At 37.5% G+C, this 17,057-nt stretch overlaps 1 protein-coding gene across 1 annotated transcript in view; it reads right to left on the reverse strand.

Annotated features, from left to right (window-relative positions):
- Nucleotides 1-205: 205 nt before the first annotated feature.
- LOC101850843 (serine/threonine-protein phosphatase 5) overlaps nucleotides 206-17,057 on the reverse strand; it is a 66,076-nt gene continuing 49,224 nt past the window's right edge. Inside the window, exons 11-14 of the mRNA XM_005108241.3 lie at nucleotides 16,287-16,374; nucleotides 15,702-15,921; nucleotides 8,209-8,290; nucleotides 206-859 (exon numbers count right to left, since the gene is read on the reverse strand). Of these exons, the coding sequence (XP_005108298.1) occupies nucleotides 803-859; nucleotides 8,209-8,290; nucleotides 15,702-15,921; nucleotides 16,287-16,374 (447 nt within the window). The 3' untranslated portion in view covers nucleotides 206-802. The remainder of the gene's footprint in view (nucleotides 860-8,208; nucleotides 8,291-15,701; nucleotides 15,922-16,286; nucleotides 16,375-17,057) is intronic.

Raw genomic sequence — 17,057 nt, forward strand, 5'->3', positions numbered from 1 at the left:
ACAGACAGACAGACAGAGAGTGAGACAGAGACCGGAACAGGGACAGAGAGATATCATTTAAGTCTTCATCACCTGGATATTAGGAGTATAATAACAGCACAGATTCCATGGTGTGCCTGCACCATGATTTCAAGACACAGGAGAGTGAAAACCATTCACCACACTACCTTACTTATTTCTCTGCTCTGTGTTTCCTTCAAAGTTATGGCAACAAAAGTTACTTGACAATATTCACAGAACTTGGGTCCCTCAATGGTAAACTGCACCTTGCTTTAATGAACTCCAAATATGTTTAATTGGGCATTAATAGATATTTCCAATAGAGGCACAACCTCTAAAACTAAAACAAAGAAAAAGACTTTACAAAAGTGCTTATTCTCAAATCCTAACATGAAAAATTCTTTTTTAAAAATAAATAAATAAAGGTGAAAAATTATTTTTGATTATTGACTGCCTATGTTTGAAATATTCAGGAAATCAACTCAACCGATGAACATTTGTCATTCTATTTCTCTTGATATGTTTTGATATAAAAAGAGAAAGAACAGGAAAAAGCATTCTGCTCTACATCCTGCGTTACAAGAAGAAGTGATTCCCACTAAACAAGATTAAAATGGTTAAGACACAGTAATAGTTTCTCATAAAAGTCCCTGTTTACAGTTGGAGTAAAACCTCACAAGTAAGACAAAAACAAAAGTATAGCTTTACTTGATACATTTGTAGCACACAATTTCAAATCCTTATCTTTCACACAGCAATTACAAAATCAATGTACACCACAATTCAGAAGATCACATTGCTGCTAAAAGAGTCCAAAGAATGGGTTTGCATATGCCATAGGTTTCACATTGGGATGTGGCTGAAAAAAAGGGGATATGGGGGGGGGGGGGGAAAGAAACACTTAGAATTCATAAAAGTCAACTCACATAACAACAATAATTTTAATCCTGAAAAAACAGGTAAAATCTCTGTTCAACCAAAAAAAACCTGTGCGGATAACATGATTTAAAGTACAAAATCATGCTTGTATTTCAACGCCTCCATCAACATAATTTAGCTAATTTAATTGACACCCATGCATCCAAATGTTTCGTGGAAAGAATGCTGATAAAATGCCATCTTTTCATTGGTGAAGAACTATAGAGCTTTGAACAAGGTTTCCTGTGGTATATTTATGGCCTTTTGTATTTTTGTGAACCATGCTCTCTTACCGTAGAAGGAAGCTTTTTATAATAGCGTCCAAGTTTTCAATAGAAAGACCAGTTCATTTTCTATTAGAATCATAGGCTTGAGATTATTTTGCATCGATCCTTCAGTGAAACTCCAAGAGTATATGACCCTCAACATGGGGAGCACTCAGTACACTACAGTATAGAGCCGTATTGCTTGCTGTGGGGGTCGATGCAGCGCTGGCTGGAACAGTCTTAGTGTTTTTGTCGAGAAAATGACAAATCATCATGTCTGAGATCTGCAATGATTTCAGCTTTGTAAAAAAAAAATACGGTTCTCTATGTCACAGTGGACTATGAGGGATAAAACATCCCTCAAAAAAAATTTTTCTCCCCACTTGGAAAGCAAACTCAGGTCTTATGTGTGTGACTGAAAAGTGCCCAACCTCTACACCAGATGCCAGTGCTATCATCGTAGTTACAAGTATTATGCAATTATATTATAAATACTTTTATGTGAGCGTTTGAGTGTGTGTGTGTGTGAGTGTGTGTGTGTGTGTGTGTGTGTGTGTGTGTGTGTGTGTGTGTGTGCGTGTGCGCGCGTGTCACGGCGTCACTTTTCGCCCGATTCTGTTACTTTTAGTTCGCGTGACTCAGCAGCCCGCCGGAGCTCCCCGGCTCGGGGTCACGGGGTTAATGAGCCCTGAGGCGACTTTGCCGGTGTCGGTCGGGAAGTTCGCATTTTTGACTATGTTTAAAACGATATAACTTCTTCCCCATCCCACACAGCAAACCATTACGCGAATGTACTAAAAGCTCAATGTCTTGAGATTTATTCTGCGTTAGAATGGTTAGTTTCTGTGCCTTAGTTTTTGTTCTAGAAAAGTGTTTGTAGAGTACCCAATTTGTCCTATTTTAGTTACAAAGTTATGAATAAATGATTGTTATTTTAAAAAAGGCACGACAGATCTCTCCAAATTCTGTGTTAAACTGACTACGAATATCATGTCTTTTACCATAAGAAATCTTAAATCTGCGATAGTAGTAATAGTCAAGTTATAAGAGAAGAAAGATGCATATCTGCATATTTTAACTAAAGACGATCAGCGTTAGCTCTTATTTTACTATTAAACAAGAGAAAGTTACTCTGTGTTTGTTCATGAATCATGCTGTGTCTGTGGCAGCCTGCATACAACTAAAAAGATATAATATAAGCGATTTAAAAAACCACAAACCGTGTAAATACATGGGTAGAGATAAACTTCTAGTATGGAATAAAAATAATGACAGCTAAAACATTCATTCTTAGTTTTTGTGCAGGAAATATGCGCGGACACAATTATGAATGTAAAGAAATCAGTCACATTGTCAGTTATTGCAAATGGTCATAGAAACGTAAAAAAAGCTGGAAAAGTCTGGTGCTGATTCAGTGTCCCTGGAAAGCTAGAAATTATTCTTATAACCCAATTACGAGAAGTCATCCTTATTATTCAGTCAACTTACAAAACCTAGACTTAGCGTTTTAAGAAAAGTAAGCAATTTCTGGAGTGTAACAGATACTGTTCGTGTATTAGATCTACGTTGAAGATATATTCTAGCACTAAAATCGATTTTTACTTTTCATTGAGAAACTTCATGATAACTTTTATAAACTTTCGAGAAAATATGCGAATATTCATGATTACATTAGACACATAAAGTTGTATTTGGAGGAATTACTTCGTAGCGAATTGTGTGCCCGATGGATAAAATTGCAAAATTACAGCCTTCTATTATAAGCGCAGATACCATCTTTTCTGAGTAAATGCACTTATGTTATGTCGTTCCTGTTCCAAAAGTTCGACAGATTTTGACGATGCGTTTTTTTTATATTGATTTTTTTTCATTCACGCTAGTCCCAAAAAAATTACAATTTAGCATTGCCGACTCCAGCGCGTCTAACGAAATAACCAGACAAGTTACAACGTCCGTTCTTTTTTTAGACTCAAGAGTAGAAATGCGTGCTTTGGGTGCACTAAATGAGAATTACCATAAATACAAGGATACACCTTAAATTGTACGTTGAAAAGTACCAAAAATCAAGTCGGTCCAGACAGAACGGCGACAGGCAGCTGACCCCCGTGACCCCGACGTGATAAGGCGCCCGGCGGGGAACCCCCCGCGGCAACTAAAATTCCACTGCCGGTGCGCCGTGGTGTATCTGAGTGTGTTTGGATGTGAATGCAAGGTAACTACCAAACTGATTTTTTAAATTTATAAACCACACCAGTAAAGACTATCAAAATATTATAATTTCCAAACAATGAAATGATAATAGGGCACTGATAGATAAGTCCAGTGTGATATAAGGTATATCAGACAATTTCAACTAGTTTTTTTCCAACCTTCTTCCAGTGCATTGCAGTCATTCCAGCTCTGCTGCTTTAAGTTCATGTTCAACTGTGAATTTGGTACTGAATGTTCCTCAAAGTTAAGAGCCACCCTGGCAGAGGCATAAAAGAGATCAACGAAAAGACCCATCGCTGGCAGGGAAATACAAAAGAGATTTTTTTTTCTTTTTCAAAATCACAGCGCCCATTCAGTAATTAATATGACAATGAAAACAGCTGCCATCACTAACGAACCAAGGAGATGACCTCCTTTCATCGTTCAGCACATTAAGTCAATTCTCGGTATCGGTCGATAAAGTCTCATTCTATTTTGCACTGAATGAGTTTTCCAACAATATATTGGACCTATTTATAAATTGAGTACAAAATAGTAAATTTTTAAAATTAAAATCAAAGTTTGAGAATTTTGATTGAATGTACTTTTTCTGCGAATTGAGTATCAAAGTGAAGAGAAATGCCATTTTTCTACTGAAACTGAGAAAACTAGGTCAATTAATGCATCGACAGAGTGCCGTCTGTATGTCGTATTTTACTGTAGGCTAGTACTATTTAATAGACTGCACAGGTGGGCGGTTACATTTTTTTTTTGGTAACTGCAGGTTTTTGATTGTTGAAAACAAGGTATCGTAGGAATTGGGTCTCAACCCAAAAATTTAATACTGATCATTGATGTGATTTCTTCCGCGGAGTCCATGATTTCTTCCAGAAGTTCTGACCCCTAGATAAATACAGTTACTTGCAGGAGTAGTGAGTCCTTTCCCGGAGTCAGACTCCTAGAAAATTACATACCGAATTACTTCTGACAAGTGTCAATTACTTCTGTTGAGTCCAGTAATAACATGATTACTTTCGACGAATAGAAATTATTTCCAACGAATAGCAATTACCGGTATGGCCTACTTCCGATGAGTCAAATATAGCAATAACTCCCCATGAGTCAAACACCAAGCCATTTACTGGTTACCTGATCAGCCTCAGGATTCAGGATAACCTCTATTTTTTCCATATCAAATCAAGCAAATGTTGGTGACATAGGGTTCAGACGGGTGGTCACTGGGGTGTGTTCTTGAGCAAGACACGACAACACTAGCTAAAAAAACAGGGCGCTGCACAGTGACGACCAGCAATGGCATGTTTGTGAAATTGTTCTGTATAGGTGTTATTTTGTGTATTTAAGTACATGTGTGTATGTATTTCTGATTATGTATTTATGTATCATATGTATGTTTGCCATTGTAACTCGAATTTCCGTAAGGGGACAATAAAACATTTAATAATTTATTCTTTTTTTTTTTTAAAGAAATTTTTATTTTAAAAAGTATCCTAATTGGTAACCACTGATTAAAGTAAAAGGAAATCAAAACTTTTCTTCCGTAGCACTCATTGGGGAGATCAGTTCCAGAATCAATTCTTCGTCCAAGTCTCATAGACTGGCGTACACAACAGCATATGGCTATACAGGCTGCCTGACTTGCTTCACTGAAGTCTTATTTTTAAAAATTGTGAAAAGCACAGCCCCAGCCCACTTTCTTCGATTTGTAACTAAAGGCTTGAAAGGCTGCATTGGTGGAAAAAAAATTTGGTGCATTTTAAGTATGTTTTTTCAGAATATCAGAAAATTCAAGAGCATTGGTTTCACTATTTGGTTCACAAGGCTGCTTCAAAATTCATTTCAAGCTGCATTAAAAAGAAAATTTTGGTTTTTAGCACCAGCACCTACTCTAAGCTTGATAGAAATAACTCATCAAGATAGCCCTGATTTACATAAATTGCGTCTGCACAGGAGTGCCCAGAATTGAATTTCAGAGATGTACCCTGTTCTGCAAAAACTGCCTGCATTAAAGATGCATTCCTTTAACCATTTAGCACCTTGAGGGGCGTAGTGTGGAGTCAATCGATTCGCATCTAGAGCGGAGTTGCACGGAGCTTCAATCGCCGAACGCATGACACTGCCATGGTATGCATTTCTATGAGGTCAAGGAAGAATGAATGTTCTATTGGAATTGACTGAAAATGAGGCTATGGAGCGAAAGTACAGTAGTTCTTTTTTTAAAGTCTCTGAATGGTCAAAATTGACCCAGATATAGTGCGACAGTAATTTTTTTAAGGGGATCCACTGGTCAGATCAGTAAAAATTTTGAAAAAAATATCAGTTTTCGGATTTTGGAGTATCTTAATAGATATCAATATCAAGGATCCATCTTTAGAAGCCTAATTCCTTTATCAAACTTATAAATAGCTGGAAAATGCATTTGAGAGAGGTAGCAATGTAGGAAAATCTTCACCAAAAATTATCTCTCTTTGCAGTTTTCTCAGAATTGTTTATCTGACCAGGTAACAACACTATTTTGAGTAGATCTCAGAAAGTAATAATTTTTTTAAAATGAATTTTAAGAACACATGAGGTATATTTTGGGGGGATTCTCTCCATTTTCCAGGACTTTGGGGCATGCATCCGGGTAAAACCCCTGGAGAAATGGATAGGTAACAGAAACCCAATTTTCAAAGTAGCTTTATGACAAATTTATCTATTCCATTTGAAAGGCCTATCTATCCTAAGAATTTACATATCATTCTTTTATCTCTTAGTCAGTCTTGAAGAAAATGTCAGCCTTTTAAATCAAAATATTATGAAAGTCACCAACTACTTGCAACCCTATGTTTGACAGACAATAACATTGTATCAAAAGTACCAAAAATCTACACACTGACAGAGGACAATCACAATAACACAGATATGGAGAATAATTTTTTTCAAGGCTGTAAATCTGTATTTTACTGCCTCAAAAATGCAAAACTTGTTATTTTGATAAAAACACCATTCCCTGCCCCAGCTAGTGTCGTAGCGGCCATGGGTCAGAGCAGTTTGTCTTTACACTGTTCTGTACCAAGTGCTCCCTGTGTTGGGTTATATACTTCAGTTGGAGTTTCATGCAAGGATTTCTTCAAAATAATCCCAAGAAAACTTTATTCCAACAGAAAGTGAACTGATCTTTCTAACCGTGCCATTTTTGAGCCAGTATTTGAAATATTTAGTGTAAAAGATGATCTTTGAAAACTTTGACACTATATTTAAAGGTGTTCTGTTTAGACCCCAAAAGTTAAAATTATACCACTTGATATACCATTCAAAGCTCTCTAATTCCCAACCAAAGAATTAATCTTTCCACAAAGCAATTGAATACATGGGAGTCAATTTTTGAATCGGCTGACCTCACGTTCCGACAGCTAGGACCTTGGCTTTCCACAGTGATTCTCTAGCTCCAAATACAAGAAAAACTAGACAACGCACACCATTATAAGAAAAGCTAGTCTTTTTCATGGTGTTGGGGCGTTTGGTGTTTTATTGTGGCACAGCAAAATAAACAGTGATCCAAAATACCCCTATTTTACCAAAACCATGTGCTTAGAAAGCTGAGTGAGCTTACATGTTGTGTTTATACTACCTAATTCCTTGGAAAAGGATGCTTGTCTTTATCATAGACAAGCCTAGAAGAGTATGTAGCCTACATCTAGAGTGACACAAAGCAGTCAGCAATGCTAGACATTTCATTTCTTTACGTGGAGAGATGATATTACAGGCAATCTTTTCCCACTGCTTAACCCACTCAGTACCATAACGGCCATAGCCGGCCGCTTCCATTTCAAAAGCCTAGTACCATTACGGCCGTAGCCGGCCGCGCGCTAGTAGCGTTGTTTCTAGGGAAGTGTACACGCTTGGTAACCATCGTATTTAACCTGCATTTCGACCAATCAGAAAATAGATAATCATTCTCTCCTTGAGAGCAGCAGGGACATAACTCTGGAAATTTTAGTTGGACTAAATTCAATGTAAACAAACTGAAGTTCACACGGGTCGCGCAAGCTAAGATCGAGTGTTCTTCGAAAGCCGCCGGCATCGCGTTCCGTTCAGACTGCTTTAGGCGAACTTTTGGATAATTTTAAAGAAAATATCAGTGCTGGGGGAGAAAACCCACAGAAAGGTAGCAATTTAAGTGAAAGTGACATTGATGCCGATCTAATTGTGCCTTTGGGGGGTGATTCGGTCAATGAGAATGAGGTCAATGAGGAGCATATGACTAGATCTAGATCTACAACTCGGCTGATTTTATCTTCAATTATGAAGTACAGTCAACACACACAATAAACAAGTAATTTTTAAATTAAAATTTAGTCATTTGTGAAGAACTTGTTTCAAGATTTTTTTGATCAATGGATTGGTTATTTCATAATGATTTTTTCAAAATACCCACTACATTACAAACATGGATTTGCGTGGTCCTGAGCCATCTTCCTACTGGAAATCTTATGGTACTGAGTGGGTTAACTGAAGTAAGCTTCTTTGTCTGAATATAATGTAAGTGAACTACAGCTGATTCTTTAACTGTACCTAATATAACTTAGGGCCACAGGTGGGGTGCTGATTTTTTTTTCAGTTGTTTTTAATCAAGGCTTTGATAAGTATACTGAAATGGGTGAATTCTTCAAAAACATATTTACCCCAGTACTGAACGTTTTGATTTGTAAATATTTCTGCTTCCACTCTGTTGAGCCACTATTCCCAGCAAACATCTAAAAACATGAAATCTATACCTCCTGGTGCTAAGCAAAATTTAAATTAAATTAATGTAAAGCTACAGCATACTTACCACAGCCTCATAAGACGTAAAATTTGGTGTTAAATTGTCGCCTGTAACAGTTATGTACGCTCCTTTGTTTCCCATTGTATCACTGCAACAACAAAAATGTTAGACAGTGGGTTTAGCAATTACAACATGATATAAAAAATATAAAAAACAACAATAAAAACTTCAAGAGAATCTGGAAACCTTTGTAAACAATACAATAATCCATAATTTCAAACAAGCGATCCAGTCTATTCAGGAGAGTAATACTTGTAGGCACATTTTAATACGGTGTGCAACATATGGAATAGACATGACCTGTATTTTTTTTGTGGTGTTAAGCACTGCAGGTATGGATAAGTGCCCTGTGGGCCAGAAAGACCATAGATTTTGCACAATAAATCATAGTCCGTCTCTGTTGAGGAACACCTTGAAGATTTTGTCTCTTTATGTGTGTGACTGGAAAGATGAAAGGTCATCTCATAGCCTCCTTACTAAAAACCTAACAATGCTGTGTGTGTATTTACCAGCTGCCATGGTTGTTATATCTGTGTTAAGTTTTGAATTTGGTTTGTGTGTATTTGTTATCTATAGCTCATTCACTTTCGTCTGACCCCTGTTAAAACGGGATGAAAACAAATCGCTCTGTTTAATCTTTCTGGGTCTGAGCATGCGGGTCTTAAAGTTAAGCGACCAACAGAATCTAAAAGCCCATTCAAGAAAGTCACTGTAAAGAAACGTTCCAACACTTTTCTTTGATGTAAGCCTAAAGCGGGTCAACAAAATAATAAGGGACATATTTTCCTCAACACCACTCTTTAACGTTCGCCTAAGAAACACGATTCAAGCGACGGGGAAAGTATTTTTCTACACTCACATGGAGCACGCGGAGACATCTAGACAGCCAGGGGATGAAATCGACAAGCTCACACAGAAATGTGAGGGCAGGGCGGTGTCGCTCTCTCAAAACGAGCAATTTGTAGTCAAGGCTACTGTAATTTATTTTAGTGATCCTGTGTATGCATCCAAAGAATGGAGGAAAATGTTTTTATAACTAGGTCAAGATTTTAAAAAAAAAAAATTTTTGTTTGGTCGCCGGCCTATAGAAGTGCTGTGGAAAGTTTCGAGCGCATAGGTACATTCCTTAATGAGCTAGAATTTTTGAAACGCGGTCAGGCGAAAATGAACAAGCCATAGAGTGTGAATTTAAGGGAGATCACCCCAAATTTGAGTTCAGATTCCCTTGGCTGGAATAAAACTATCAAGCCACATCAGCATCTATTTTTTTTGTAATAGGCTATATTCATCCAGCAAAATCTCAACAAACCCTGTCAACTCTTAGATCCAGCCATATGTTGTGTGTGTTTTGGCATTTTCCTCAGCCAAAGAACTTATAATTTCAACTTCAACATAACTTACCCCCCCCCGCAAACTCTCAATATGGTTACATAATCATCCACAACTCACTTATAAATGTATCTATACATCTATCATTCTGTACAAAGTTAGGTTATGATTATGTTGTAAACAACAAATCCTGAGAATATTATTAGAATTAAATAGGAAATAAAAGAATTGAACGGAAAAGCTATCAAAAGTTGATGTTTTGAGACAAACGACATTTTGCTACATAGACAAAATAAAACAACCATGGCGCGTTGCAACAATGGCAGTATCAAAATACGCCAGAAGAAATCCTTTCCTTACTTTTCTTAAAACTTTACATTTCTTTTAATTTTAGTTAGTGTTTTACGGCATTTGCAACACAATAAGGTCATATAAGCGCTGAAGATTAGAGTTGTTACAAGAGGGTAACAAACACAAAAAAGGAGGGGAGATAAAGACGATGAAAGAAGAAGCAAACCACACCAGAGCACCCGCCAACCACCCACATTAAAGTTTCTACCTTTAGTAAGTTGACGGGAGAATGGGAATAACTTGAAGTAACTGGGTTTTCAAAATAATTTCTAGCTTTCCAGCAACACTGAATCAAAACTAGACTTTTCTAGCTTTTCTTTCAACTGCTCTGACCATTTGCAAAAACTAACCACATTCTGATTTCTCCACATTCACAAAAGCACATGTGTTTCGCGCTATTTACCGATCGGCGCATAGATTGCGCTGTGTGTTTTAACGATCGTATAATTGCGCAGCAATCTTAAGATTGCGCAGCGTGTTTAAACGATCGTATAATTGCATGGCAATCTGAAGATTGCGTTAATATTTTACAACTTTGAAATAATTTAGGAAAAAAAATGCCCTTCCATCTTTATTCTTTTACTCACATCAAGGAAAATAATTTCAAAAGTGTAAAAATATGAAAATTAAAATTAAAATTAACATATATGAAACTGAAGAGCTCACAAGAATGATACAATTATTTGATCGTTAAAACTCGCAGCGCAATCTCAAGATTGCTGCGTAATTATGCGATCGTTAAAACGCATAGCGATTGCAATAATCGGTAAATAGCGTGGAGCACGTGCATTTACGACACAAAAACTAAGAATGAAAGTATCGGATGTCATTTCTTTATATTCCATAATATACACGATTTATATGTCTCAGCCCATGTCTTTACAGTTTTATGTTTTTAATGATCGCATACCTTTCAGTTGTATGCAGACTGCCATAGACATGGCATAATTCATGAGCAAATGCAAAGTGTCTTTCTCGAGTGTGTTCCATGGTAAAGCAAGAGTTAACACTGAGAGTCGAATGTCAGAACTGCAGATGTGCTTCTTTCTTCTCTTATAACTTGACTATTACACGTTTTACCAGCCCAGATTGAAGATTTCTCAAGGTAAATGACCTGATATTCATAGTCAGTTTAACATGGATTTTGGAGACATCTATTGAGCCGATGTTAAATAAACAAGCATTTATTCAAATGTTTATGACTAAAAATATGACAAACTGGGTACTCTACTAACACTTGTCTAGAACAAAAACTGAGGCACAAAAAATAACCATTCCAATGAAGAATAAATCTCGATTCATTGAGCTTTCAGAACATCAGTAAGGTGGTTTGCTATGTGAGATAAGGAGGAAGTTATAGTTTCAAAAGTTGACCCAAAAAAAACTTTACCACTTTTTTTCTGAATATCTCGCACAAAAATTGTCCTAGAGCGTTGTAATTTGGAACAGACATTATTTATTCCAAAGGAATTTGTTTGATATAATATTCATAGTTTTTTTTTTTACGAAAAAGGCTTAAAAGAAAAACACCCATAAATGCAAAATGCACCAATTAAAAAATCTTGTAAGGAAAGTCAAGAACCCATTGGATTGGTTTGCTTTTTTTATTCTTCCTTTTCTTTTAAACATTTAATTTTTCCATCCCTGTAACATTTTAACTATTTCATTTCTCTTACAGAAATTTTCGAAAATTAACATGTTATTCAGAATTCTTAGAGCCAGTGCTATACGTATCCTCCTTTGGATTCGAATCATTTTTGATGTGTCGTTCATGGTGGCCAAACAAAAGGACCCGCCATAGGTGAGAAGTGAAGATCTATCTTGAAAAAGCAGACCCGTGAGGACTCGACTACTGAATTCTGTATCATGGTGATATTTAAAAGGGTGTGGGCGGTGCATTTTCCACCTGTAGTGGTCTTTTTGTCTTGGAATTTTTAATTCTGATTTATTATAGATTCAACTGATGTAACATCTCTACCTATGACATCAAAGAAGGCCTTGAGGGCACTTTTTCCCTACCTTGTGCCAAACTCATGAAATATAAGGGATAATGAGTTGGAGGTGAGGTAGTGCTAAATACAAAAAACTCACTGCTCTTTGCTGAACTTAACTATGATCTCAGCAGGAAAAGGAAACTTGAGAACAACAGTGTCCGCAAACTTCTGTTGACTTGTTAGACTGCGGTAGGAGGCAATATGGCGCAATCGTTGTGACTTCTAGAGGCAGGTCTAAAGCGAACTATTGCGTCATGCTACACAAATGGGGACACGCCAAAAATGGGTTGTTTTCTTTTGCACTATACAGAGCAAAACTATTCTGCAGAACTATGTAAAATGAATATCAGACAAATTCCTTTTGGCTGCTAAATATTGGGTTCAAATTTGAAAAACAAAGCGCCAGCGTGGAGGAAATTATTTACAAAAAAAGTTGAGTTGTAACGGGGAGTTTTTTCGGATAACCCTATAAGAGCAAATTTCTTAACCCTATCCCGCAGCGTCACTTTTTGCTAGATTTTGTTACCTTTAGTTAGCGTGACTCAGCAGCCCTGGCTTGGGGTCATGGGGTTAATGAGCCCTGAAGCAACTTTGCCGGTATAACTTCTTCCCCATTCCACACAGCAAACCATTAGCGAATTTACTAAAAAGCTCAATGTCTTGAGATTTATTCTGCGTTAGAATGGTTAATTTCTGTGCCTTAGTTTTTGTTCTAGACAAGTGTTTGTAGAGTACCCAATCTGTTCTATTTCAATGACATACTTATGAATAAATTGTTTATTTTAAAACGGCATGACAGATCTCTTCAAAATCTGTGTTAAACTGACTACGAATATCAGGTCTTTTACTATAAGAAATCTTAAATCTGCGCGAGTAGTAATAGTCAAGTTATAAGAGAAGAAAGATGCACATCTGCATTTTTTAACTAAAGACACTCAGCGTTAGCTCTTGTTCTACCATTAAACAAGAGAAAGTTACTCTGCGTTTGTTCATGAATCATACTGTGTCTGTGGCAGCCTGCTTTTTAGTTTAGTTTTAGTAAGTGTTTTACGGCACTTGCAACACAATAAGGTCATATAACTGCCGAAGATTAGAGGTGTTACAAGAGAGTAACATGCACAAAAAAGAAGGAGGGGAGATAAAGATGATAGACATTTGATAGGAAAGAAGAAGCAAACCACACCAGAGCACCCGCCAACCACCCACGTGGCAGCCTGCATACAACTAAGAAAGATTGTTAATACATGGGTAGAGATGAACTTCTTGTATGGAATAAAAATATTGACACCTAACACATTCATTCTTAGTTCTTGGGTCGGACATATGCGTGTACACATATACGAATGTAAAGAAATCAGAACATTGTCAGTTACAGTGGAGTCCACTTATAACGAGTCCTGTAATAACGAGAAGTCTGTTATAAAGATACTATTCTAAAAACCCCGTTTTTTCCCTTCTTTATCTCTGTAAATAAAATACTGCTATTGCGCAATCAGACAGTCACGCGAGTCGATTATAACGAAATAGTGCTGCTGCTGTGCACAGCGCACAGACCAATTAAACATATAAAACCTCGCCAGGTGAGAAAGTTGTTGGTGATCCAGCGAAACAAAGAATGGGAGAGCCCACGCGAACCAACAATGAAGGCCGTAGCGAACGAGTGGGGAGGGTGTGGTATGCATAGACAAGCAGAACGCATCGCGTGATAGGCCAGCCCAGTCTAGATTATCTAGGCATACCGTGCCTCTCACTTCTCTGATGCGGGAGGGAGAGGTCACAATGCTGTGATAGATGGATGAAGTGAATGTGTGACTTGCGCAAGCAGACGCAACGCACCACAGGGTGTGGTGGGGTGGGGGACAACACAGCGGGCAAGTTGGCCTAGAGTCAGAGCCCCTTATTTCTGATCGTCAACGCCGAGCTGTCAACATCGCTAGTGCTAGAGAAAGAAACCTGATTCGATTTTTGATCAAGTAAGACCTAGAGATCAAATAGAACAAAATCATCCTCAGGGGAAATGCAAAAAGGAGTAAACAGAACACCAAACTCATAGACTAGGCTTGCTTTACTATTTCCCTTGAATTTATTACTGGATCCCTTACAACGAGAATCCTGCTATAACGGACATTTCGGACCGGTCCCCTCCCTCTCGTTATAACAGGATTCCACTCTACTGCAAATGGTCATAGAAACGAAAATAAAAGCTGGAAAAGCCTGGTGCTGATTCAGTGTCACTGGAAAGTTAGAAATTATTCTTATAATACAATTACGAGAAGTCATCCCTGTTATTCAGTCAACTTAAAAAACCTAGACTTAGTGTTTTAAGAAAAATAAGGAATTTATGGAGTGTAACAGATACTGTTTGTGTATTACATTGTAGATGTATTCTGGAACTAAAATCAGTTTGTACTTTTTCATAGAAAGACTTCAGGGTAATTTTGATAAACTTTAGTTACGAGCGCCGTATAATGTTGGAGCATGATATTTACTGCAAGACGACATAGCAAGATCTCAGTGTCTCTACTATAAAAGAGGAAAATATGAAGAACAAAAGACTTGGATTGAGACAAAAAGGTGGATGAGAAAGGGGAAAGGTATGGTGATACGACAGGAGATGGAGGAAGAGGATGAGACAGAAAATCGGCATGTGGAAACAAGCCGTAGTGATATGGGTGAAAGTGGAGATGTATGGGTAGATGGGAATTATGTCTTAAGGGAGAAGAAGTTCATGTGGAAGGAGGCAAAAAACTGGTATAGAGTGTAGAAGGCATAGATGGGAAAATCAGAAGAGGGCCATCTCCAGGAAGAAATAATGAGAAGACAGCGGCAGGGAAATAGCAGTACAGGTAGACTAATCTACATCTGTTTTCTTTGTTGAATTCATCTGAGGTTAAAAATTCAAAGGATTTTGGGGGTTTATTGAGTGTTTTACGGCGCTCGCAACTGCATAAAGTCATATGAGCGCACGGGACACACCAAACATTTACAGTTGGTAGGAAATTTTGATTTTTACCCGGGGGGCAGATGAAGCCAACTCTTATCTATTTTAGACCACAAAGGGATCTTTAACGTGCATAACTTGCACCCCGGACCTCCGAGATTTTTCGCCCTCATCCTAGAAGGATAGGTGTAGATCTTTCCTACCAGAAGATCAAAGGTGTGGTTGAAAGACAGCGGTAAGAAGGAGCCCAGGAGCAGCAGTAGAAAGGCTGCAGAAAGAGTCAGGAGCCCAGAGGAAGGGGTAAAGGAGATGAGGGGGTGGGGGAAGAAAATGGAGACAAAAGCAGACGACAGGACATAGCTAGAGAGCAGGAAAGGGGGTGAAAGGAGATAATTTTAGAGAAGAAACTTTTTTCCGTTGCTATGCTGATTCGAACCCAGGACCTTTGAATGAGAAGTGAACACCTTAAACACTAGGCCACGAGAGCCCCCTTCGAAGGTTTGATTGAGATGGATCTATAGTTATTGATATAGTGAACTTATGTACCCTAGAACTTTATCAGTCTTTCTCAGCATTTTCTTTTTCTCTATTTTTTTTGTTCTGGTCACAACTGCAGATAAAGACTACTTTGTTGCCATGACTCATAGCTCCATTTTATCGCCACTGTAATACTTAAGTTTTGAGCCTTTTCATTATAGAAATCTTTGAACCCCACATGACGTGAGCAATTTAGGGCTTATTTGGAGGACAGCTGAAAATTACACGAGAAAACCCCCCCACAAAAAAACAAAACAAATATACATAACATACCAAAACAGATGAAAAAGGGGATTAAAAACATACGTGTAGATTTGCTCAAAAAAGTTACTGTCATTTACAATTACCAGTAGTTTGGCGCAGAGAACACAGTGATGCACTTGCCGTCATGCATCACCTCATAACCTTCATTCTTCACTTCATGACTGCGAACCACATACTCCAGATTGTTACGCTCCAAGAAAGTCTTTGTCACATCTGGACCAAACTGCACACCTACACCTCGCTTGCTAGGAGCTCTGCCTTTTTGTGGTTGTGGGTCAGACCACAACAGCTCACACATAATCCCTGAAATATATATTATGTCAAAGGTGCTTACTTAACCAATATTGATCTAATTATCAAAGTACAAATTTGACAGCAGCTTCATAATTCAAAATGAAAATAAAACGAAATATGAAGGGAAGGCTGTTTAATTTACAGATAGACAAATGTTAACCTTGCACCAGTGCTGTCAGCTCAAATGTGATTTACATCATGAAATGCACAAGTAATAATTTTGTGTTTAAAAATTTTTTTTTTTTTAATAAAAAAAAACTAAAAGAATATAATAGGCCTATTGTTAAATGAGAAAAAAGGATGAAACAGTCAAAAAAGGAAATTTAAAAAATCAACATTAAAAGTATGTTTGTTAGTCAACACTGAGACCATACCACTCTCTGGGGGCTGCCTGTTTCGTTGTGTTGCGGCAATATCATCGAGGGTCACCTCATCAGAAGCAAACAGACCTCCATGCATTATCTGAAAGTCCATAAACAACAAAATTAAATGACTTTTGAAGGCTAAAAAACTGACATGCATGAAAAATGTTAAAGTCCAGAAAACCCGGAGGAGGCTCTCAAGCTCTAGAGGTACAGTGCTCGCTTCTCATTCAATGGGTGCTGAGTTCAAATCCTGACTGTGACAAAAAATTTTATTCTCTAAAATTTTCTCCTCCTTTCCGATTTTCTAGTCCTCTTCTGTCACCTGCTTTTATCTCCACTTTCAAAATTCTGACCAAAACTGAAAATACTGTAATCAGTATAAAAACATAAAAGAGTACCTTTGAAATCGAAATATGGTTGCCTAATGGCAAGGGCCCCTATGAAGTAGGAAAAATGGTCACATATTTAAAAATCAGTTGCACCACAGGATGAAGAACCAGCAGTTGGATATCCCTCATCTCTAGCAGGGGAACACAGAGAAGAAAAAGAAGAACAAAAAGCCAAGAAATTAGATATGCGAGGTTAATACTTTAATAATAAATCCTTGGCTTTGCTATGATAAAGCAGTCAAAAATTTGTGGCGCAACTTTTGTCAAATATCTTCTAAACTATCGAACATGAAGTCTCCAGCCTTTGTACAATGACTTGTATCAATTTGTCTTAATAGATCAATATTTTTGTAAACACCTGTTACCTGTATTCAAGAACATTCCTGCATAA

The sequence above is a fragment of the Aplysia californica genome, unplaced genomic scaffold (genome assembly GCF_000002075.1).
Source record: "Aplysia californica isolate F4 #8 unplaced genomic scaffold, AplCal3.0 scaffold00671, whole genome shotgun sequence".
NCBI classification, from domain to species: Eukaryota; Metazoa; Mollusca; class Gastropoda; order Aplysiida; family Aplysiidae; genus Aplysia; species Aplysia californica.